The sequence below is a fragment of the Lonchura striata genome, chromosome 7 (genome assembly GCF_050655825.1).
Source record: "Lonchura striata isolate lonStrDom1 chromosome 7, ASM5065582v1, whole genome shotgun sequence".
Lineage (NCBI taxonomy): Eukaryota > Metazoa > Chordata > Aves > Passeriformes > Estrildidae > Lonchura > Lonchura striata.
The window spans coordinates 22,799,741-22,824,898 of record NC_140709.1 but is presented as its reverse complement, the minus strand read 5'-3'; the positions used below and the strand labels follow the sequence as shown (position 1 = coordinate 22,824,898).

Here is a 25,158-nt window from a genome sequence, read left to right as displayed (position 1 = left end):
AGCAGCATGTGCAGGTGTGAGTCATTAGTGCAGGAGACACAATGATGTGTGGAAAAACCATGGCTCACATCCAAACCAGCCCACACACTTTCATCAGCCCCTTGAAGTCTGCAGCACAGAAAATAGAAATAGTTTTTTTAAGTGAGGATGCTGAAGCCCACCCGGACTAAAAACTCAAAGGTGCAGTAATATGGAATCCAGTGCTTCTCCCAGTACTTTGTTGATCAGTTATGCTCAAACAGCAGTTTTGTAAGTCTATAATTTACTGTCTGAGTTAATTATCACAATTTAAATTAACATGCACAAATGTGTGTCAAAGCTGCTATCTGTAAATCCTTGTTTTAGAACACATACTTGTAAGTTCTAAGGGATTAAGGAAATATCCAAATTATTATTTTATTTTCTTTTTAAGATTTCATGAGTTGAAACTGGAAACAGTTAATGATATTGACCTCCTTGGTTGGAGAGTTAATAGAGGATGTAATGAAGAAATCAGCATGCACCAAAATAGCGCTTAGGATAAGGTGCTGGAGAGAATGCAAAGGAAAGAAAAAAGGAGCTGTTATAGTTCAAGAACATTTCATTTTAACTATTCTGGCAAATTTTATCCTTTCAAGGCTTAACTTAAGCTGAAAGGGGATACCTTGAGTCCTGACACCAAGTGAGGGTTCTCAGCAAAACAACTGAATTTTCAAACAGGATTCAAGTTATTTTTATAGATAAAGTTAAAAGATGGAAGTAAGTGAATCCTTTTTCATATGAAAGCACATTTGCATCCTAGAACTGTTATGTTTTCAATAATGCAGATTGAATCATTGTTTATCTTCATAAGCTGCACATTTTACTATTTGTTGGACAATCTTTTTTTGCCATATGTCTTCTTTTTCCTATTTTTGCACTGAAATAAAGAAAGAAAATTGAAGCACAAGTTTGGATCACTTTCTCTAAAATTTTGAGGTTACGTCTTACCAAAATGTACCTTTTTTTTTTTCCCTTTGCTTTTGCATACATTTTTTTGCTTTGTCATTGAAATTACATTTATGATTCAAAGTTCTTTCCTTCTTCTCTTGCCACGTTGTTGTGCATGGACTAAACAAAAAAATGTGGTATTTGGACATCCTGGTAGACATAGAATAGCATTATCAAAAAATCAGGTAATGTCAAACCATTCAGGCTGTATTAAAAATTACCTGGTTCCACAGAAACTCTGTTAATATTTATGCTCAGCTTCTTCTGACTGACATCTGCCAGGAAAGGGTAAAAAAAATTTAACATCAGCCTACCTTCTGTGAAATTGGTACAGCCAGAGTTGATTAAAAATGGCCTGAGGCATAAACCATCTTTCCATATTTTTAAAGACAACAAAATTATGTAAGGCCATGTAAATCCAAATTATGTCAGAGGTATAACTGCAGGCTCACAGTGATGCAGATCAGAGCACTATTTGGCTCAGCTACTTTTCTGCTATTGTTTCTTGAAACTGTGCTCATCATGAAGGAGAGGTAATACGTAATTGCTCAACATACTTTTCTGTAAATAGTTTCATTAAGAAAGCAGTTCAGGAAATTTTCTGTACTTTGTGATGGTCTTTCAAAATCTCATTTCATTTGAAACAAATAAAAATTAGCTTTTTTCTTCCTTCTTATTCTGTTGTCTTGGAATCAGGTTACTTTTCATTTGTCACCAACTCAGTAGTTGCCAACCTCAAACCACTGAGAATAGGTAAGTTTCCTTCCAGCAAATTCTCTGCCACTGTTAGTAACTGTTCTTTAGATATTATTACTATACAATGCTTTTTTCCTTCCTCAGATATGAACTCAAAGTGAGGGCTTGATCTGTTTTGTTAAAGCAGAAGTTTGTAGGGTTTGTTCCCCTACTTCCTCATGTGAAACGTTATCACAATGTAATGGGTACAGATTACAATACATGTTAGAAGTGCTTTTAATCAAGTCTGGAAATGCTGTGATAGATAACAATTCAGATTGCCTAATTTGTATAATCAGATTCAAATAATAACATGTATCAAGTGTGTCCAGTTTTATAATCAATTCTGCTAGAATAAGATTCTGCACTTTTGCAGAAACATTGCAATCCTAAGAAAAATTTTATGAGTAAAAATGATACATTGGAAATACACTACATTTCTTACCATTATTTTTCATCTTAAAAAGTGGAAAAAAAGTAAGAACAACTCTCTGTAGAAATATATGAAGAGTAGACAGGTGCCACCAGCATGAAGTGCCATGACATTCAGTACAATATTAATCACTAAATATACATAAATACAAAACAGGCAAAGGGAGAAGACCGCTGGCAAATTTCCCAATATTGAGGAGAAACTCAACAAAATTATGTAGGGATATATATAAAAAGTATGATGTGATTATGTTGTCTAGTATTGCTTCTATGTATTATGGAAGAAAGGGTCAAGGTACAGATGCATCTTGGTTGGAAGAGAGATATAAAATGATGTGATGAAAGAAAGGGTCACTTATGCTATTTGTTGTCTTTTGTGGGGTATTTCCACTCTGTTGAAGATTTTTTCTGTTCTAGGGTAAAATTTTTGTTGCCTAAGAAACACTAGAGGCACTTAGTTTGACAAACAGTAATGTAAGGGAATACAGTTGGCATCTTGAGTCCCTGGCTTTCTTTTGAGCTGTCACCAAATTATGCATCTCACTTAAGAAAAATTGCTTCACTTTTTTTTTTCCTAGTGGAAAAGAACCAACTATTTCCATCCCCCTGGAACTGATGCTGCAAACAGTGAGAAGTTGGGTGAGCTAAACTTACTCACGCCAGGCACAATGTAACCTGGTTGGTTAATGGTTAGATCCAGGCTTTTGTGTTGCAGTTGGCACTTCAGCTGGAAGGGTTTTGCTGACATTGGCTAATTCAGTCAGACAAAAATGGCCACCTTGATGAAAGAGGAGCTCATCATGTCAAAGGATCAGGCTTCTGCAGTAAGTTCTGCCAGAAACATTCTCTCTTTAACAAACCCCAATATGAAAAAAGGCTACTGTTCAAGTAATTTCTTCTTCAAAAATCACAAAACACATCTTGAAGTATGTGAGAGAAGAACCTGAGTAAGAACTTAATGTAATCTCAGTGCAGACTTTTATATATAAATTAGCTAATTTTTGTTTTGTTAAACTGCACACAGCATTCATACAAGAGCAGGATTAAGTTTCCCTCATGGCTCTACACAACATGTCAAGTCGTTGGCTTCCCAGTACAAGCATGTCCATGAATGCACTGGATAGAGTCCAATAAAGGTACAGAAAGAGGATTAAGGAACTGAAGCATCTCCTCTATGAGAAAAGACTTAGGGAGCTGGGACTGTTTAGCAAAGAAGAGAATGCTCATGGGGGGATCTCATGACTGTGCATAAATGGAGGATGGTACAATACAAACATGGCATGGCCAGGCTCTTTTCAGTGGTGCCAAGTGACAGGACAAGAAGCAATGAACATACACTTAAGCACAGAAAACTCTGTCTGAAAGTCAGGTTACATTTTTTTTTATTGTGAGAGAGATAGACAAGTTGCTCAGAGAGGCTGTGAAATCATCACCTTTGGAGATATTCAAAAGCTGTCTAGACAAATCCTAAGCAAAAAGCCTTAGGCAGTCCTGCTTGAGCACAGTGTTGGACCAGGTGATCTCCAAAGGCCCCATCCAGTCTCAGTCGTTTGGTCCTGTATCTGCACTGTGGCTCTAAAGAGAAGATTTTAATTTATACAAAAGTGAAAGAAGGCATCTTCATTCAGGTATGGATAAGTCAAGAACTAGCAGAAGTAGTTTGCAGTTTATGTTCTCTAATACTTATGGGCTGCAGGAAGAATGAAGTGCATAAATCTATTCCTCATCATAAACAAGAATTGGGAGTTGGTAACTGAGTTGTAGGTAGAATTGTGACATGAAGATGATATTCTCATTGTATGGATGCATATGGAATTTATCTCTTGGTTTCAATGCCATTCAATTAGCATGGTCAATTACTATATATATAGTCTGCCAGATGATGGATGAGTGCCAGATGAGTGCAACTTGAAATGGTAAGATCAAAGCCTGCAATTGTGTTGTAGGAAAGATAGCTTTGAGGTGATACTTATTAATTCTCTTATGCCAAATTAAAGTTCTGATCTGCAATTCCTATTTTTAGAATTGGTAGTATCAGTCTTCACAGCTCTCTCTGTGCCAATACCAAGATCTTCCCATCTCATGCAGTGACATTTATAAAGCTGGTTCTACTGATTCAAGCATAGTGGAAGCCAGGAGTCTTTCCAAAATTTTGACAAAATATTTCTTTGTGACCTTTCTACTCACTTCAGGTATCTGTTAATTTTTCTTTGGCTCAGTTTTGCTGTCTCTAGATAAAAATTACTACCTGATATTGCTGCTGTAAAACTTTGTTCGTGGTCTGCCAAAGTGCTTTGAGACACTGAGATTTAGGCACTGCAGAACTGCCTGCCTTACATAACAGCTACAGGCTCCTGTGCCTGGGGGCTGGCCTCCAGTGACTCCTCTTCAAGCAGGGCAAAGCAGAGCAGCCAGGCAGTAACAGCTTCTCTGGTCTCTCTGAAAAGAATTACACAGGTGGAGTGTCCTCTGTGAATTATCTCAGCTTGATTTTTTTTTTTAAGGTGATGATATAATTTCGATATTTCAAATATAACTGATACTCATCGTTTGAAGGAAAGGAACTCTATGTATAGATAGGAGTTGTGGTTTTGAGGATTCATGGCCTTTTGTGATGCTTCTTCTCGCTGTTATTTCAGATGAACTAATAAGAGCTGCTCAGCATTTCTCCATAAGACTTTGCTGCAGAACCCTGCCAATGTCCAGTGGAAACTCTAGAGTTGATAAAGAAACATAATTTGTAACTGCTGGGTGGATTGAACGGCCTTCAACCTGCAGGTGGTCCCACAGACATAGCCCATAGTTCCACCATCCATGTCTGGGAGTCCTCAGTAGCCCTTGCAGTGAGGAGTCTCCATGGCTGTCAGTATTTTTATGACACAAAAACATGTTGGTTCACTGCTTTAATCACACTGCTGTGACTTGGCAGCCCTCCTTCAGGCTGCCTGCAAGCTGACTTTTCCTTGCTCTACAGCTCGATGCGCATTTGCTGAAGCCCTGGGGCCAAGTGCCAGTGCCAGGCATTGGCTTTACAGGCACTTACATTGGCATGGTGATGCTCCTTATCTGCTACCTCTGCTCTTTTTCAGATCATACACTTCTGGTTTTAATAGAACCACTGTAATAATTCCTTGTGTAACTTCTTTCCTCCTCTTGTCCTCATTTTCCCTTCTGGAAATTCTGGCTTAATGTCACATGTTGAATAACTGAGTGGCAGTTTGACATGTTTGCTGGGATGGGTCTTATTAGTGGGCATCACTGATTCAGGTTTGTGTAAAATATAGAGAGATTTCCAGTGAAAATAGCTGGATTTTGTGTGTAGGAGATCAGATGATAGGATCCTAGAATAGTAGCCATTTTACATAGATTTATTATTGGGTTTTTAGTCTTTAGCAAAAATGTTTTCATATTTCAGATTAATTTGGGGCAGCACCATTTAAAATTAGGGGCTGTAAGGAAATTTATGGTACAGCTATTCGTCTTTTCACTTTATACTGAACACTACATTTAATGCAATGTTAAAATGTTTATGTCTTACCAAATGTTGTTAAAAATAGGTTTGATAGCAACTTCCAATTTTTTGGGGTTTTTTGACCAGTATAATTCAGCATTTCTGATTTGCATTTTTTGAGGTTCACACCCTGGTAGTGAGGGGAATAATGGATAATATCTAGCTGTAAAGTGACTGGGGCCAGAAATGTTCAAATACCTGCCAGAAAGAAGATAAAATTAGTAGATGTGTTCTGACTGTATAAACAGTTTTACAGGTGTATTATTATAAATCTAGTTCAACGTGGTAACTTGTTTTCCCAGTTTAAAGTCCTTGGGTGCATAGCAGAGAAGAGAGAAGATGAGGTTGTGTTGAACAACTAGAGGGCAGTGATGGGGCCTGCAGGAAAGCCAGCTGAGCACATCCCGCCCTTTCCTGCCCCTTGGTCTTGTATGCAGCAGTGTCTCATGGCTTGTGAGGACAGTGACCTACATAGGAGTCAGGTTTTAAAACTGTAATAAGTCTGCTTCTGCCAGAGACATGTTTTGTAATCTGTCTGGTGACGCAGTTATCTAGTTTGAATGTGTGCCAGTAATTCCATGAGGCAGGCGAGTCAGTGCTGAAGGATTGCTCCCATGGTCCTTTTCAGGCTGTTTACGGACACCAAAAGCTTCCAGAGTTAGATAGTGAGCTTTTTAGGGCAAAGATGCTGCTGTATATTTGAAAGCATTAGTGCATTTTTATGGTACTGCATTAATAACATGCAAATACAAACTTAAAAAAAAAAAAAAAAGGCAGTAGAAGATTGGCCCAAGAGCCTCTGCAGGTTCAATGATACAAGCAGGAGCTACGTGCCCTTTTTGGGTGCCTACAATTCATGGAGTGTTTTTGCCGACCAATTGTTCTTTCCATGCTTGGGGTGGAAAAATAATTTTGGTAACTATTTCTTAGAATTGTGAACTTGGATGACAATTAGATTTTATCAGATGTGTGGCTAGCCAGACCCTGCACAGCTGGCAGGAGGTAATGGAATTTGAATGAGCGCTTGTGTTTAACCATGTTGCAATTGGATTTGGTTTATTGCTTTCAGAATTCAGTAGAATATTTCATTCTCTGAACCTATTTTGAACACATTAGGAAATGTTTTAAAGGGCAGCTGGCTTCCCTGATTTGGTTTCACGTACATCCACAAAGCATTTATCACTTTAAACTATAGCAAAAACTTTTCCTTTGAAAGGACTTCTTTTCTCTTTCTAGGAAGGCTGTACTAGCTCCTTTCCCCACAGGCTCACCACGAAAGCTGTGTAAAGACAAGTGGCTCCTGTGGCCGCTAAAGAAAACAACTGAACCAGACAGGCATTTGCTGAGAGCTCAGCCTGGAGTTTGTGCCAGAGTGAGTACACAAGCATTACTGAGAAGCTTCTTTCTTCTGTCAGACATCAGAATTGTTTTCTTTTCTGACCACAGGCAGGGGGTGCTTGGAGTGTGCCAGAAGCCGTGAGTTAGAGGATATTGGATAGTTATGGCAGCGTGTGCTCTCGGAGAAGGCCCCGCGAGCACGAAGCCACATGCGGGGGAGGCAGGGTAAATGTCACTGCATTTGCTGAAGCTCAAGTCAGGGCTGCTTTCCAGCCAGCAAGCTCACATTTTACCTCTGCAGTGTGCTGCCATTGCAGCACTGGCTGGTTTTCACCATTAGCTAATAACTTTCTGCATTGCAGGTCTGCACCCATGCAATTTTGTTGCTTTTATACCTTCCTCTCCTAAGAGAAAATTTCAGAACTTACTTCCTGTGAGTCATGCAGTTGTAGAAAATAGCCTTCTTCTGCAGCTGGAACCAGCAGGGGTTTTTCTTATGCAGTAGGGGAAGAGTGTGCAGATTCCATAAGGACCCCCATCCCCAGGCTGTGCAGTGGAGGGAAAGGTGGTATCTCTTGCTAACATGCATTGTCAGAAAGAGCTTGGCCAGAGGTCGCCTTCCTGTTTCTGATGATAGAAAGATTTGTATCATGTGTGAAGTTATTGTGAAATCCAAACCCAGATGATGAGAAGAAACCCTAATTTTTAGCAACTCAGAGGAACACTAAGAAGCTTTTTTGTTAACTTACATATTCTATGTCTCATCATCTATGAAAAGCTGGATGAAAGGAAAATGAGTGTCACATCTCAAGGCATTGTGCTGCTGTAGTGTAGGAGTCCAGATGCTGATGTGCCCAGACAACTGTGTAACCAGGTGTGGAACTTTTGGCCTGTAAAATTGTGATTATGAAAAGGAAACATATGGAAGACTGCCCTTTAAAATTCTAAGGTAGCACTGGTGTGTTTCTGAACTGATGTCATAAAATAAAATTATCCACTAACAACCACAGTTTGTAGCTTACTTGTCCTAGTATTTAATACTGCAGAATCTGGAAATGCTTTATACTTCCAAATATCAAGCTCCTGCTTCAGTTATTGTTGTGGATTTGAAGGTCTAACTTTGCGGATACAAGTCTGGAGGTGTGTGGAGATTCTAAAGCAATGGAAATATATCCTGTGAGAAGCCAAAAGTAACTATGGTCAGGACAGATATCTGATCTTACTGCTGTAGTAAGATTATAATAATCTTCAAGACCTAGCTGAAAATGTAAGTAGTTATGTAACTGAATACTAAAATTTCTTGTAATTATACTGTTTGTTCTTTGGTAATTGTGTTTTAATACTCCTAACATACAATAATGAAATCATAGAATTTAAAAAATAAAATAGTGAGATATTGAAGGTTCCCATTACGACTATTTCTTTTCATAGGTTTCCTGCCCTGATAAAATATTGAACAGTTTGTGAGTACAGCTTTTTAGCTTTTGAATGTTGCTGTGAATTTGTAAGGTGAGTGTAGCTGCTACCCAAGGATACTCAATGGAGGTTCATTAAGAGAAGCTGGGCCAGGTCACCTGGACCCTGAATGTTCAAGTAATTCAGAATATGAACTTGTTAACCTGAAGTTATTGTATCTGAATATCTTATAGATGTCATGAAAAGAAATCCAACAAAAACTAGTCTCTTTCAATATCTCAACAATTCATTAGGTTGTTACTCAGCCTAAACACCATTTTAATAAAATGTATTATTACATACTTACTGAAGTGTTTGTCAATATGTCACACAGAACTGTGATGAATCATTGCAACTATTCTTATATACAAAATAATGTAATGAGGCACATCTGTTAAAGCAGTTTTTGATTTTTTTTTAATTCCGCTTATTTGCTTTCTTAGAAAATCACTTTAGTAAATGTGCAGAATCTTTTCCTTTAATGAATTCAAAATAGATGTGGAAGGAAATTATCTTTCAGATATATTTACTTTTGCTCTAAACTATGCCTTTGGTTTAACAAAGGGAAATTACCTTATGTACTTCAGAAGGGTATGCTGTGTGTTTTTCCATGAGTTCACACAAATACATTGTGCATTGGTGTAATAGAAGCATGTGGCATGCTTAACCTTTGGGCCAGTTTTTACCTTGGAGCACCAGGAAATTATTAATGAGTTATCTGTCACTTAAAAGGAGAGGGAAAGGATATGTCCATCTCATGGTGTAATGTGCCATTTCCTCAACTTTTTACATTCTCTTTGGAGGAAAAACCCCTGAAGTGTGAATCTGGCATAAAAATACCATCTCCTTGCAGTCTGTGGCTCAGACAGATAAGAGTTTAATATTATGTTATTCCATATTTCTATGGAGTGTCCACAGTCATAGCATAGACATATTAGAGGTGCTTGTAAAATAGTCTTAATACTGCAGATCTAAATCTGTAACCTGAAATAATAATTCAATAACTGCTTTCTCTATCATTGAGCAATTTCAAAATCTTACTTAAAATTAAGCTACCATTACAAACATCTTCATTCTTTGTAGACTTGATGCTGTATTACACCTTGCCAAGAGTGGTTTAAGAAAATGTCACTTTGACCATTCAGAGAGTACAAAAGAAGAACAGTAGGCTTTTGTTTTATCAATTTTAGGCAAACAGGAATAATTGCACCACAGGATAATTCCTCTCTACGTGACAGATTTTTTTTTTTCCTTTATAATTGTTGATATTTATTTCTTCTACTGGTTTGCTTAAACAACATAGTGTCTTTCTTAATGGCACTGCACCTTATACAATTAGTTTGAGTGGTGACAAGAGTGATGTGTGTCAGTGGCTTTCCAGGCTCTTAAGATGTCATAAAACAATGTTTTATGGATGGTAGTTTCTGTGCCTTGGTAGATGCAGTGCCTTGGAGTTTGGGTTCCAGAGACCAGTGGTTTTCAATAATGCACAGTTTTATGTTCTTCTGACTAAAAATACATTTTGGCTAGCTGGTTTTGTGATGCCTGGAGGTTCATAAGCTTCTCTTGTGCTTTCCTTTGTCACAGGGCCACATTAATTTTGGGAATAGAGAGTCCAGTGTGGAGAAAATAAATACTAGTATTTACTTATTAAGTAAAAATGTATCCAGTCTCATTAAGGTATTCAAAATTTCACTAAAGGACAGATTTTTTCTTAAGTTAACTTTTTCTGCTCTAATCTCTTACTTGGCTGTGGTTTTTAGTACTATTACAAGAAAATATAGTTAGGGAGGCGTTTTGTTTAATTTGGAAATAAAAACTAAACTGATATATGCAAAATTCTCTTAGGGAAACTCCGACTATTAAAAAATTAATCCCTCTTAGCAGTTTTTTACATATGTACTTTATTTTTCATTTTGTGTACTCTGTCCTGTAGATCTGGTGTGATAGCTGGCAACTTTAACGACTGCTTCTTCAAAAAGATCATTGTTTGCAGAGTCTAAAATGTCATTTTCCTTACAGCCATAGGTAGATGTGATGGGAAGAGGATGAAAGTAGGGTGTTTCCAAATTAGCAGTATAGGTGTGCACCCTTAAAGCCTGCAATTACTGTGACAGAGTGTCAGGTGTAAAGGTACAAAATTCAGAGGATCTGAGGATCCTTTCCAAAAGGTCATCATTACTCAAACACAGACTAATAAGCAGGTATGGAACCAGTGGAGTGCTCAAGGTAGATAAAGTATAACAGCAGTTGCTGCTGTTTCTGTTCTTCTGGCTTCTTTCCTCAGATGGTCTCAATAGCCCTCGTCTCAGGGTTAGCAGTATTTTTCTAATTAAATAGAATTTCAAAGACAAATGCCACTCTCTTAATGCCAAAATTGGTCACAGACAGGATTTCTTACAATAGACAGACAGACTAATGAGAAGAAAGGTTAGCTGCTGCAGCACTCTTTTGGCTCTGTAAACAGCAGAGTGCCTCCACTCCCACTGGCTTTGCAAATGTTACGGCTATTCTGAAGCTGTAAAATTTACTAAAAGTTTCAGATCCAAGTTTGGGAACCACTCAGGAGTGGCAGTATGTTACAGATTTGTTACCAGTGTGTGGCCTAAAAATACTGGGTTTGGACTTTGATCCATTGTCATCCTTTAAGTGCCAGTCCCACAAGTATTCAACTGTTCGACCGGTCCGGGCTACTAACTTCACATAGCCAACCTAAAATCATCTTGGGCACCTCAAACTATGTTTCCAGTCCCTCCTTTTCAATCTTTTTAAATGTTTGGTGATACATTAAGGCCTGGTTCATCAAACATGTTCTTTTAACTTTTTTTAAGCTTTGAGAAGACAATTAGTTTTCTGACTAATAGTGTAGGATTAATATGCTGTGTTCCACTGTGCTGGTATTCTCCAAAATCTATATACTCTAGATGTAGAATTCCTCAAAAGGAATGTGACCTGAGCTTGCTTCTTAAGCTCAGAACAAAAAAACAGTCCAGAGAAATACAGAATATCTTCCTAGGGAACCTGTAATGTCTACAGTAATTTTAAGTAGTCTTCAGAAGACATTTTATAGAGTTGAGAATCCACAGATTCCCAGAGAAATTATGGAGGACACAGACATCTGGGACCTATGAACTTAATTGTATTTGTTCTTTCCCAGACATCTGATCTCTTTCCACGTATCTGATGTGCCTTGCCCGTGATAATTGTGTTCCCTAAGTTTAGGTCTCTTTACTAGTAAGAAATTGCTATAAATAATTGTGGTTGTTTTTAATGACTGCAAGTTTCTGTCCATACCAGGTGATGCAGATGTACCTTCCCTTCTGTGGGATTGCCATATCCAATGCCCAGCTATTCGCAGCTTCAAGGAAGGAATATGACAGAAGCAGGGTAAGTGCAAAATGTGTAGTGGACCATCATCAAACTTTTTTCTTTTTTCCTGCAGGTCCCAGCTCTGCATATGTGTTTGCTAAGCAGATAGTTTTATTTCAAAAACTATATTTTCAAAAGATCCCCATCTTGACTGAGGCAGCAAGCGGAATGTAGGAGGGAAATACACTTGTAGTAGTGGCTGTGGTTTCCTGGTGTCAGTTCCACATTTTGTGGTGCTGAAACAATTACATCTGTGGCACAGATGTAATGCTTTTTCTCTTTTTGAACCTGGTCTTACAAGCTCTCATAGAAATAAGCATTATACCCTTGATAGCTCAGCTACCTCAGGTGGCATAAAAGAAGCAGGATGGCTCCTGTAACAGTGTTGGAAACCAAAGTTTTAATAAAAGGCAAAAATAAAAAAGCTCTTTACAGAGAAAAGCCGAGTCAGGGCAAGGGGTGCTTGCTCCTGCTAAACCACTTCACAAAAGCAATTTACTTCTTTTGTTCTCTTCTTTTCTAGGGAATTGCTTAGGCAGGACTTTTTGGCTCCTCTCCAATTAGCTATCCTTAAGTTTGAGGTGAAGTCCCCAAGTTCCTATGAGGTGTCTTTTAACCAAATTGAGGAGAGAAACTTCTGTGTTTTTTCCTTTTTAAGGGGACAAAGGGTAACTTGGTTACTCCATTAACAGGGGGCACATTCCTACACAGACTGTGCAGGAGAAAGTGTTACTTAAGCAGAGATTCAAGCTCTCGTAAAATTCTAATAATCTCAAGTCTTTGCCATTCTGAATTTTTAATATTCACTTCATGTGCAAATAATGTGGATATATCTTTATAAAATTAAGCAAGAACAAAACCCCATATGTGAAGGGTTTTGACAGCATGTCTCCATAGAATACACATTCATGATCACTGGTGCCATGCATGCATTGGGACAGGAGGCTCTGAAGTGAAAATAATGCTGAGCTCCCCTGTCATTCCCTTGTCAGAGAGGTCTTTTATTTTTTGAAGAAACCAAATGGTAATTTTGATGGGTTTTTAATAACAGTTGGCTTATTTTTTATCATCCTTTTCTGCAATGACATGAAATTATATTTTTGTTAGTTTGGATCACAGGTCCAAAGCTTCAGTAGAAATTCCTTTGGTAGTGTTGAATGCACTCTTCCTTCACAAAATATTAAAAATTTGTGTCAATTTTGTTGCCATAGTCATTAAGAACTTTCTTTGAATGAAGATTTCAATGGATCACTCATATAAAATCAATCCCAGATAGGATGCCTCCTTTTCCATGCACCATGCATTTATTAATTCTACAACCAATACAAGAGTTTTCTGTCCTTGTATACAGGCTTTACTGGAAGTAGTGAATGACCTCTTTGAGGAACAGACTGACTTAGAGAAAATTGTCAAGAAAATTATGCATCGGGCCCAGACTCTACTGAAGTGTGAACGGTGCTCAGTATTACTTCTGGAAGATATTGAATCACCAGTAAGTAGAGATGCATGTCATATGTAAGTACAGGACTGCAGGTATTTTTCAGTGTGTTGTTCCTAAATGTAAGTTAAGTACATGTTGAAACTTTAGCAACACCCCTGTTGTGTCTACCCCAGTAGGCTTATATTGTGATAGCAGTAAGCTTTTACATTGAGCAGGGGAAATGGAAATCCAGCTTTCAAAATTATTGAAGTATTTTTGGTGTTTTGCAATTACTCTGTCTGCATGACCCATGAATAATTATTTCATTGCAGAGCTCTGTTGAACAGATGGATGTAAACTGTATGAAAGTATTTGATTGTTTTGACAGGGGCTTTCACTGGAACTTCACAGTACTGATATTCATAGGGTGTGAGAGCCTTTTAAAAATGTTTAAAATTTTTATTATTATTGTTATTAGTAATAAATTAAGTGGCTGCCTTTATATTGGTAGCTCCTCCAGTGTTTTCAGGCTGTTCAATATAAGCTACCCTCCTTTCTACTGATTTGAGAAGTAGTTGAAGGATAAAACATTGCTTGTAATATCTTTTTTTTCCCACCCAATTATTATTTTTGTATTCACTGATTCTGCAGTTAATTATTTGCTGCTCAGCTGTGACACGTCAGGGACAGAATTGTAAATTTGTTTGTATGGCAGAAAAAAATCCCCATTCTTTTCCTTGGAGGAAAGATAATGATTCACATTTCATTTCAGTTAATAAAAATTAAGAATTTTCAATGGAATGTGTCCTAAATTATACCAACTTTCCAAAAAGCAAGATTAAGAGTTTTATTTCACTTATGTTCTCTGCTATAGGATTTTAATGTTTGTAGTTCATTTTCTCTTTCTAGATTCCCCTAGCCACCTCCCTCCCCAATTTTATAATTACAATATATAGTACATTCTTATGAAATGTCACTGTATTTATAAGCATAATATGATTTTTATTTTTCACAATAAATGTCCATTGTTTTGGGAAGTTGTGGGTGGAAATTCATATTTCTGCTTTTGGTACTATTTCTGCCTTTGAGCTGGGACGGGCTTTTGCCAAACCACAAGCAATGAGTTCTTATTCCTCTAGACAAAATTGTGAAATATGGACAAAAAGCTTAAACTTTTTCTAAATAGTCATAATTCTTAGGTTCATTTGGAGTACGAGAATAGCATCTTACCACCCACTTGGTAATTTTTACAAGTGGCAAAACAATTATTTTCCTGAATTTCTCCTTTTCTGGAGGGTTAACATATATATCAAAACAGATTCCCTTAGAGTAACTCAGTGTCTAACCATGTCTAAAATGCTGTCATTTTATGTTGTGCAGAAAGCTTTTATGATTCAGAGCCAAAGTGAAGATGGGGACACATCCAAAAACATGGCCTGTCTTCTGTGCCACTTTTTGCCACTCCCAAGATGTTTCACTTATGTGACACATATGTTCAAGTGTGATTGGTTGCAGTTAGTAATGTAAAGCTACCGTTCTGTTTATTTTCCCATATTAAGAAAGTGAAGTGTGAGTAAAACTCCCTACTACATGTCCCAAAAGCTTTTAAAGGGAAATATATACGCTTGTGGAAAATAGTTTTCTGAAGGAATCTGAAGATATTTGATTTGATATTGATTTTCAGGGAACTGTGCACAGCGTGTATTTTGAACATGAATTCTCCATTGAGAGAATACAGATTTGTACTTTTATCCTAAGACTATTGGATAAAAACGCAGTTTAAGTAGAGGAACTTTATGTTACTGTTTTTTAGATGTATATTCATCTTAATAACAATCCTAAGTTACTTCTTTTGTGACAGGTGGTGAAATTTACAAAGTCTTTTGAATTGTTATCTCCAAAATGCAGTGCTGATACTGACAACAGGTTAGTGCTCATGTCTTCTGTGGTTATGGATAACTACATTTTTCACATAATTTTAACGTTTGCTTGGTCAAGATTTTATTTTCTTATGGAACTTTGTATAGATTTGATTGAAGAGTGTGAGCCTACATTTTTTACTCAGACAAGATGCTTGCTTCAAATGGAGGCTTACTTGAATAAATATATGTGCCTATATTTTTTTATATATGTATGTTTGTGTGTATATATGCACTAATGTTGTATCAGTGTCTCAGGCAGGAAACCAGGGGAAAACTGACTTTTTATGAATGAACTCACTGATAACATGCAGTTGTTGTTTTGTGCAATTAATATAGAAGTAAAAATTACAAAATTATTTTAGCTTGTTATCTCTTAGAAAATTCCTCTCTACAGTTGTGTTGAGAGGTTTCCAGTAAAATTTTATTTCTGCTGTTGTCAAATTGGAAAGCCTAGAAACCACAGAGCATATGTATTTCCTAGAAACTGTGTTCCTGTGACTAAATCTTGTTTGGGAGCCCAGTCAAAATGGAAGTATATGTTTTGCTTAGTAGGATCTGTAAACATAAAGAGCCACTTTTAAGTAGTAAAAGAAAGATGTTTGTTCATGTGGGGTTGTTATATGAATCCCTGCAAGGCTGCACCACTGGCAGCAGTTCACATAAAATGTCCTATATAGCAAATGAGGGCATGAGGATTCAGGGCTACTGTGAGAACATTTCTTCCATCTTTCAGGGCTCAGTGTTTATCACATAGGTTTTATGCAGATTAATTCATACTGATTCTGAAGGAGAATCTTCCATATCAAATGGCTGTCATGGTGATAAACCTTTTCATGGATTGATTTCACAGCATTAGAAAAATGGGTAATGTTAGAAAATTTCTAAGATATGCAAGCTCACAGCAGAGTCCAGGGCCACACAGAAATATGGGTAGAAGCTATCTCCCTTCCATGTCCTGCTGTGGGAATGGTGAAGCAAATGGAAAACAAGAAATAAATAATAGGAAGATTTAAATATGAATAAATAATCTGTTGATTCATCTGGGAATCACAAGTTACTGCTTTTGACAAAGAGGTTCAGAGTAGCAGTTGGTCTTTCCTAGGGGGTGAAAATACATTTCTTTTATTCAGGGACAGGAGCATGAATCAAGGAATGTGGTTGTTATTCCTGTTTTTCTCAAACTTGATCTGTAGCCAGATTAGTCAAAACAATGTAGAGTGGTATCAAGATAACCAAGCTGGCTCATTTCTTGTTACCATAGTTATATTAGCATGTTGCCACAAAGCAGTTTGTAGTAGCCTGCTCTGCTTGTAGACAAGATTATTTTAACCTTAGTCCAAGACATGAATAAACACATAACTGGTAACTAGCCTTTATACAATTATAAAGGTATATTTCTGTGCATTTTAACATGAGGATGTATCAGTTTTTCTTTGATGATTTTTTCCTGTGGAGAATGAAGCTGCTTTTACAAAGACCAAGGTTAGACTAGCAGATATGATGTCACATTTGGAGCTAGCACAGGCACAGCTTGAGTTATTGGCACTATTGTGAAAAAATAAAGGTTATTTAGGATACAGAACAATGCTGCGAGCCCTTGACATTTGAGCATTTTTCTAGTGAGTTTTGCCCTTTTCATTCTGCATCCTGCATCCGTAACTGATGTAAGTCATGAGACTTTTCATGTGGGGAAAAAAATGGCAAGACGAGTTTCTTCATCATTACAGCAGTTAAGAAAAACATTATTTCTTTGAAATTTTAGTTGAAATCCAAAGACATTTTAGGCTGATAACAGTTCTCATTACGTTTTATCTAAATGAGAAAGAAGGTCCTAAGACAATATTTCATGCCCTAATATACTTTCTCACACAGTTTTAGAAGTTGACTTTTCTTTTGCCATCCTTAAATCTTCATGATAGCAGCTCACCTGTTAAATCCCTAAATATCATAATAAATACTCATACTTATTTTCTTTGCTGTTTGTAAAGAAATACCTTGCAAGGCCACATTTTCCTTTATCTGTTCAGTTTCCAAGTTTTCATCACACACCATGATCAAGTTTGTTTATTATTCATACTGGCACACTGATGCTCTTGTTTTTCCCAGTGATTTTCTTCTTGAAGTACAAGTTTGCCAAGTCCCCTAAATTTTCTCTCCCTTTGTAAAAATATTACATAAATATTAGAATCCTTGGGGGCTCAGTTCTGATACAATCTAGACAAAGATGGGCCTGATGGAATGTGCTGGAGTGTGTGCCTTTCCTGCACAGAAGCAGCAATTTTGGCAGATGAGATTACATTTTAGCAGGTAGCTGAGATGACAGTTCTCTAACCTGGCTACCAGTGGTAGTGGACAGGTCTCCTGCCTGGGCCAGAGCATGAATTGAAATGTTATGTGTATATTTTACAGTCACTCAAAATTCTTATTCCAAATGAAAGTCGATTCCTTTACATTTCTGTAAATCATTATTTTTATTTATAGTCTTTTAAGAATATTTTCTTTTCAATGAGTGACATTAGTCTCCAGAAAATCAAAGCAGTCAACAAAAATCAATCCTTTCACTTTGATTGAGTCTTTCAAGGATTTTACTGTTCAGCCTGCTTTCATTCATGAGGAATGCTTCAAAGCCTCAAACTACTGTAGTCTTCTCCATAGCTTCTTAGTAACTTTTTCTAAGTAATGTTTCTCAGATGGTAAAAGTTTATCAGTTTTCTTCTCAAGACTAAGACAACAGGCATTTTTTTTAAAATTCACTCTTGAGTAGCTAGACGTTGCCAATGTCAAGAACCTGCCTGAAATAAGTCAGAGAACTTTCCTACTGATTAGGTGAGGTATGAGGTGAGGTCTTTATGGTCTGCTAGACACTGAATTTTCTGGAGAAGCTGCAGTGGAGTGTGGTGAGCTGAGGCCCTAATTCTAGTGTCTTATGCTCTTTTAGTGATAGTTCTCTAGTGCCTCAATAATTGTAGCAGAAGGTCAACCAGGTAAAAAAAAGGAAACCTTCATGTCTTGTATGACTACTTGGATCTACCTGTTGTAATATACTTGCTGTATTGATTTAAGACTTACTTAATGATCCCTCCTTCAGCCATTCAGATACCAAAATTTTTTAAAAAGTCATTTTGACAGGAAAATTATTGAAAATAAAAATTGAAAATATCACAGATTATTAGATTAATTTTAAAAATCTGAAAAGTATATATTTTCAGGTAACTCTACAGAAAATATTTTTAGAACTGGTTGCTTTTCATGAGCAGTCCTGTATCCTACAGAAACTTAGAAAACAATCCACTGTTGAATAATAGGTAAAATACATCAAATATTTTATTTACTTGAGACACCACTGCTGTTTTCAATAGAAAGAGTTATGTAAATGAAAAAATTTTTGAAGTACCATTTCAATAATACTTAATTATTGTTCTATAGTTAATTTTTTAGTAACTGTCAAAAATTGTGAATGGTTCTGCTGTTCCTATTAATGTGCATTTAAGACATGGTGGACTTGCAATTAATGTTGACTATATTCTTTTCTTCCCTTGCCCTGCATTTTGATAGTTTCAAAGACAGCATGGAAAAATCATCTTATTCTGACTGGCTAATAAACAACAGCATTGCTGAACTCGTCGCTTCCACAGGTCTACCAGTGAACATCAGTGATGCCTATCAGGATCCTCGCTTTGATGCTGAGGTAAGAGATTTTTACAAATGTAATTATATATTAATTTTGAGCACTGCGATTAAATAAAAATTTTGGTTTGATAGCCAAGTGGCTGTGAGACATGTGAATATTTATTTTGAATTATTTTTTCTGTCCAGTAAGTTGTCCTTCTGGTCTGCTATGGTTTTATACTGCCAACACAGATCACTGAATTAGTCTATGACTTTAAGAAGTTACTTTGTCCATTATTCTTTTTTTTTTCCTATTTATAAGTGATTCCCCTACCAATTGCCTTGATATTTATGCAAATTGATTTTTATTGCTGAAAATTTGTTGGTGATCAGCGTTAGCAGCACCAGTGTTGTTAGCTGTTGGGGTGGCTGAGGCTGAACACAGACAGAGTGTGAACAGAACTGGTATCCAGACAGACAAATGTTGTTTGTGATCTAACTTAGCAAACCAACCATTTAATTTGCTGAATACATACTGGATTGGGTACTTCTTCAAGATACATATCACTCCCAATAATAGTTGTTTGTGTATCTTAAGGTATTCATTTCCTCTTAGAAAGGTGTAGGTACAGATAAAAATGAGTATACTCAACATCTAAATAAATGTTAGAGGTGTATGGAAGGACAAAATCTTCACTGAATTCTAATCCAGAATTACTATGGTGGAATTGGCCAGCAGTCAGACAGCAAATTAATCACAACCTTGGTCAGAAAGCTTCCTAAAATATATTACTACAGTAAGTAGTCTTGGAAGTGTTTCATGTTGAGAATTTGCTTGGTTCCAATTTTATTCAATATGTCATTAAAGGGATTATCTCTGAAACCAGCAGAATTTTTTGAAACAAGAAAAAATAAAAGGGGCCTGCTATAGAAGTATAAAAGGAAACTGAATTGATGTTAATCTGTTCAGAATTCCAGGAAGTACAATTAATGCCTGGGGTGTTTAGATATGCTAACTTAAAGCTGCTAGTCCTTGATGTTTGCAACTGTACTTGTATTATATAATCTCCTGAATAATTCAGCTTTCTCTTATTTGTTTCACAGTTAGTTCTTTCTAAGTTGGAGGCACTACCCAATATATAAAGAAAATTATACAAAGGGCAATAATAATTTTATTTTGATGGGTTCTTATGAAAATTTAATTCCTAAATTCAGTTTTTCTACTCAATTATTTCTACAATCAAGAGTAGTAAGAGGAACATAGTATCCCTTATTACTTAGAATCAAATATACATTTGTAATTATGAACAGAGATTCTGTTCTCTGCTTCCACTGAAAATCATCTCCTTTTTTTTCTTAGAACACTACTTCTCATCTGCAAATGTTGATGCTCAATTTTCAACTCATTCATCAAGATTTTAATGCAAAAGTATTTTGCAGTTCATTTTAAGACATATGTTTGAATCAATTATTGCCCCATTTGCCTGGATTTTAGGTGGCACTCCACACTGGTTTCAGTGATGAGTTCTGAGTATGTATCAATAGACAGTAATCTATTTAAAACATGATTTATGTCTTTTGCTAGCTCGGAGATCACAGTGATCCCATCCCGCTTCCCATATATGAATTACTGCTGGTCTTTTAGATTTCTTCTATTAAAGATTGCCTGTAGCAGTGGTAGTTCTAGAAAGAGAACCTCTCCTGATCTTCTGTGAATGGACTCATTCCACTCTCTTAATCTCTTCTGAAAAACTGTTTTCATTAGATTTTGCAGCAGTGACACTAAAGATTCAAGCATATTAATTGTAGAAAAGAGAGAATCAGTGATACAATAAATTGTGAAATCTGTATACTGTACTAGCTAGAAAACAATAAATGAGGCAGTAAATTGTCATTGGAACAAAAGGACCAGTTATCTCAAATCTAGGATTTGGCCCCATCCTTACATTTCATACTAACTTGCATTTCTGCACAACTGTCTACTTACTCTCGCCTTTTTTCTGAAAATGTGTATTTCCTGTAAGCCTCCTTCTACAGCTGCCACGCTAAGTCCAAGTTCAGTCTCACAATTGGGAAGGCTACTTCTAAGGAAAACCTGTTCAGTGAAAAGTTACCTCTCCTCATCCACCAGTCTAAGTAATCCAAAATTTGTCCGGACATCACCTCAATTATAGTTTGTCTTTAGTGCCAAATCAGAGTCAAATAGTGGAAGCTTAATGTGGCAAAGATGCCAATGTTTGTATATTCTTTGGCAATTTTTAGAATAATCCTTATGACTTTTGGTTATTGTGGAGGAAGTTGCAGCAGAATTTTTTTCTGAGTGCTGATAGATATGAAATGACATCTTTAATGTAAACTTACTCCTTGACATTTCTATTACTATGATTTAAAAGGCTGAAAACAGCACCACTAACGGAAGCTCTCATTTCTACATTTTAGGCTGACCAAATTTCTGGCTTTCACATAAGATCTGTTCTGTGTGTTCCTATATGGAACAGCACCCACCAAATAATTGGTAAGACTTCCTTAATGGCTGCATAATTTTTGTGCTACTATAAATTGAGTTCTATCTTTTTAATTCTGTGTTCCTCTTTCTTCGTTTTCCCGGCTGAATATTGTTAAGAAGTTACAGTACCTAGGATGCATGCTAAGTATCCAAGAAGGGATGTTTTGACTTGGATACTGTGTGGACAGTGTGAACAATATATAACTTAACTTTCCAGCTGTGTCATTAAGTTATATATTGTACTGAACTTTAATGAGATGAAAACAGAAATTGTAACCATATTAGTGAAAAATGTTTTATATGCATTGATGTTTTCCTTGGGTCTCCCTCTTTACTACATGGGCAACTGTGTGCAGTCAAGCTAAGGGTTCATTTCCCTCTAACGATGAACTCGGTGCAGTCAGGGAAGATTTGCTGGTGGCAGTGGTCAGAATTGCCTGTTGCAGTGGTGGATCAGGATGTGACAGTTTCAGGACATCTTTGATAGGATTCTTTGCAGCTATGCTACACCAGCAATTGGCCCTGTGCTCTTACCTGCTTTTGGCACAAAAAGGAGTGCTTGTAAATAACAGTGCCAGGTTCCTCTGCTAACGTTCCTCAGAAGAACTGGCATCAAAGCAATGTGCATTTATACTGGCAGGGCAAGAGTTAGATCCCTGGGCATTGTGGCTGCCAGGGGGAGCTGAGGTGGGAGTGCATTGCTGAAGGCACTTGGTGCCATGCAGGGTCTTTGAGCTTCTTTAGCAGAGGTGATGTGGGAGTTGAGTCTTTTAAAAATACATCTTGTTGTTTGTTGTGAACTCTGTCTTATCTTCAAGAATGAGAAATAATCTGAACTCTTGACAGCAGGTTACTCTTACAAGTATGTTTCTAAGGGCTTATTGCAGATAAATGAAATAGAAATGTTTGTTATAGTAGAAATCACCATTAGTTCAGAAAATGCATTTTTTCATTGGCTCAGTAAATTAATGAACCAGTCATGAGTAAAAAATGATTTATATACCTAGATGATGCTAAACTAACTAAGATTTTAGGAAGGAAGGTACTGATTCAGTAAATTGTATTGGAAACTCCAAATTTTTAGGACAACTTATGTGATTGCTGTTAGCAAAGTGATCAAGATCTTTCTCAAATAGATCTTTAGATCTCAAATAGGTCATTTTTGTGAAAAGCAGTGTGAGTAACTTTTTGATTTGCAGTGTTATACTTAGATAATAAAGAATAACAGCTGAAAGTACTAGTATCAAAACAATCAAATTTTTGCACATCTGTGTCTAATTATTTTCAGAATAAATATTTGCATGTTGCTTTTCAGTTTGAAATATGTGGTTTACATTTTACCAATGAATAAAACATTCTGCATTGTGTATTAATGAATGACAATTATTATTCATATCAACTCTTTTTAAAGGGGTAGCTCAAGTGTTGAACAGGCTTGATGGGAAATCCTTTGACGATGCTGACCAGCGACTGTTTGAAGTAAGAGGCATTCAGTTCAGCATTAACATACTTTTTCAGTAGCATTTGGTATTTCTCAGTAATCTGCTTCAGTCCACTCCAGGGATGGGGGGAGAATATCTTGTGTGTATTTGTGGTTTGACATTAATTCTCAGAAATCCTCACTTAGAAGGTGACATCCTAATTAAAACAAGTTTCTGGCATCTAATCTCTCATCTGGAGGCCAGTGACTCACCTGCATTCTTAAAATAACCTGTTTAAACATGATTATTCCTAAAATTTCCATGCAATTTCTTTTCATGATTAAGCCAGTGTTCATCTTTGTGCTTGTCTTATAACTGATTCACAACTGATTCTCTTTTGTCTCTTTTTAAATTTTAGGCTTTTGTTATTTTTTGTGGCCTGGGTATCAACAACACAATTATGTATGACCAAGTGAAGAAATCCTGGGCAAAACAGTCTGTGGCTCTTGATGTATGTGTACATCTTTGTGAAATCTTTTCTTGCTCCTAACTGTTACATGTAAAGAAGCCTGCTATATTTTTAAAAAATATGATTATTTAAACTTCTCTAACCAAATTTAACAATATAGCACTGTGGTCCATATGTCAGGAGATTTTAAACATTGTCATATTAAAAATAATCTTGGTGAGAAAAAAGCCTCGAGTTTTGAGGATAGCTTTACAAATTCGCATTATTCCTACTGCAACAATAATTAAGAGCAGCTTGAATGAAATTTCAGATCTTTTGAAAAAAGCATTATTCAAGACTGATTAATCTTAAAACATTGCTCTGAGGAAAGGGTAACATCACTAAGATATTGTTTTAAATTTCACATGTGATAAGAGAAGAAAATAATCTAGTTGTCCCTGATGCGTGCACTTTTTACCTATGTAATTCCTTTGAGGTTCTCCAGTACATCATTACAATATGATCCACAAAAATAATATTGGCCTGAATGAAATATGAAATTCTTTCTATTAAAAGAAAAATCAAACCCAACTGTATTACTATAAAGAGGCTTTTTTTTTCACTTTGCTTTAAGGCTTGAGATATTAATCTGCATAGTGGGGTTGCATCCTGTGCTGCACACAGACCTAGTCAAACTTTCCAAAGTCAGTAACACCGTTGGTGTTAGAAATCCTAAACAGAAGTGGCTTTCTTTGTTTGTATATATCTACCCATGTAAAACGAAAAGTTAAAAGCTTACCTTTTCAGGCCTCCTGCAAGATCCTTATGCTTTACATGCCATAGTCATGAATAAGTCTTCATATGTCCCATGTATTTGTGCAATATGACACCTGAGTGCTCCTCCTGGCAAGAAAAGCAAGCAGTGATAGATGTCACACACAGATATACAGGGATGAAACTTCACATAGAAGTTTATTTGCCACTGAAATAAAGAAAATTATTTTTTTTTTGTTTAAAATACAACTTCCTTCTTTGATCTAGAAAAGACTAATAACTATATAGCTTATATGTATAGATTTGATAAATAGCCATTAATCTGCAATTAAGAGTAATTCTTTCTATAAATGGGCAACAGCTCTTGATAATATTTGCATAAAATGATAGAAGATGCAGGAGAAAAGTATTGAACACCAGAATGGTATGAGATGAAGGACTGCAGATTTTCACTAATAGAATACTTCATTAATATATATGTATTTAGTTATAATGGCAATGAATGACACTTGAAAATTACATTGATAACAGATGCAAAATAAACAAACTTGTTATATATCACAATAAGATTCTTGTCTGTATATAGTTTTCATATAGTATTCTGATAAGATTGACTACTAAATAGAAGAGCAAAACATAAATAAATTATCAGGAAAGTTTGCCATGATTCAAAGCCAGGCTAAATACTTTTTTTATACTAAGACACAAAATTTGCAAATTATTTAAAGATTAGAGTAATAAATACTAAGGGAGACTGTTAAAATCTAGAAGGTTATAATGAATACAGATCAAGGAGAATTTTGCTGTTAAATGTAATATGTCGTAGCATAAGATATAATTTTATTAATCTTACCAGTTTCTGAGAGAAGTTGCAGTATGGTTGGACAGAAAAATAGATACTATTTGAGAAAGGACATGATGTATAATCATAAAAAGTAAAATGGGGTACAGAACCAATAAGTTTATGGTTTTTATTTAGTCTTGTACAGTGTGGGAATGAATTCCTGTTACTGTAAAAGGTGGTATCTCTAAAACTGATATGTCTTGGGACTTACTGCCACAAGGTGTTGCAAATCAAAGCCCTGTGAGACGGTTTCGGTGTTTGTATGAATAACAGAGACATTAATGGATGAAAATGATTTCAAAGTGAGAAGCCCGTATCAAAGCTTTAGCACATCAGCAGGTCAGGTGTAGCAGAGCGGGGAAGGACCTGTCCCAGCTGGGAGTGCTCTGGCTCTGGGAGCTCCCT

General features: G+C 36.3%; 1 protein-coding gene and 1 long non-coding RNA gene across 2 annotated transcripts in view; one reads left to right on the top strand and one right to left on the bottom strand.

Annotated features, from left to right (window-relative positions):
- Window positions 1–25,158, top strand: part of PDE11A (phosphodiesterase 11A) — a 107,717-nt gene that overhangs the window by 28,767 nt on the left and 53,792 nt on the right. Inside the window, exons 3-9 of the mRNA XM_077785065.2 lie at window positions 11,738–11,827; window positions 13,161–13,301; window positions 15,091–15,155; window positions 18,707–18,839; window positions 21,200–21,275; window positions 22,678–22,745; window positions 23,106–23,198. Of these exons, the coding sequence (XP_077641191.1) occupies window positions 11,738–11,827; window positions 13,161–13,301; window positions 15,091–15,155; window positions 18,707–18,839; window positions 21,200–21,275; window positions 22,678–22,745; window positions 23,106–23,198 (666 nt within the window). The remainder of the gene's footprint in view (window positions 1–11,737; window positions 11,828–13,160; window positions 13,302–15,090; window positions 15,156–18,706; window positions 18,840–21,199; window positions 21,276–22,677; window positions 22,746–23,105; window positions 23,199–25,158) is intronic.
- Window positions 3,502–25,158, bottom strand: part of LOC110482909 (uncharacterized) — a 97,832-nt gene continuing 76,175 nt past the window's right edge. The window contains exon 4 of the long non-coding RNA XR_014956745.1: window positions 3,502–24,038. This is a non-coding gene — a long non-coding RNA (uncharacterized LOC110482909). The remainder of the gene's footprint in view (window positions 24,039–25,158) is intronic.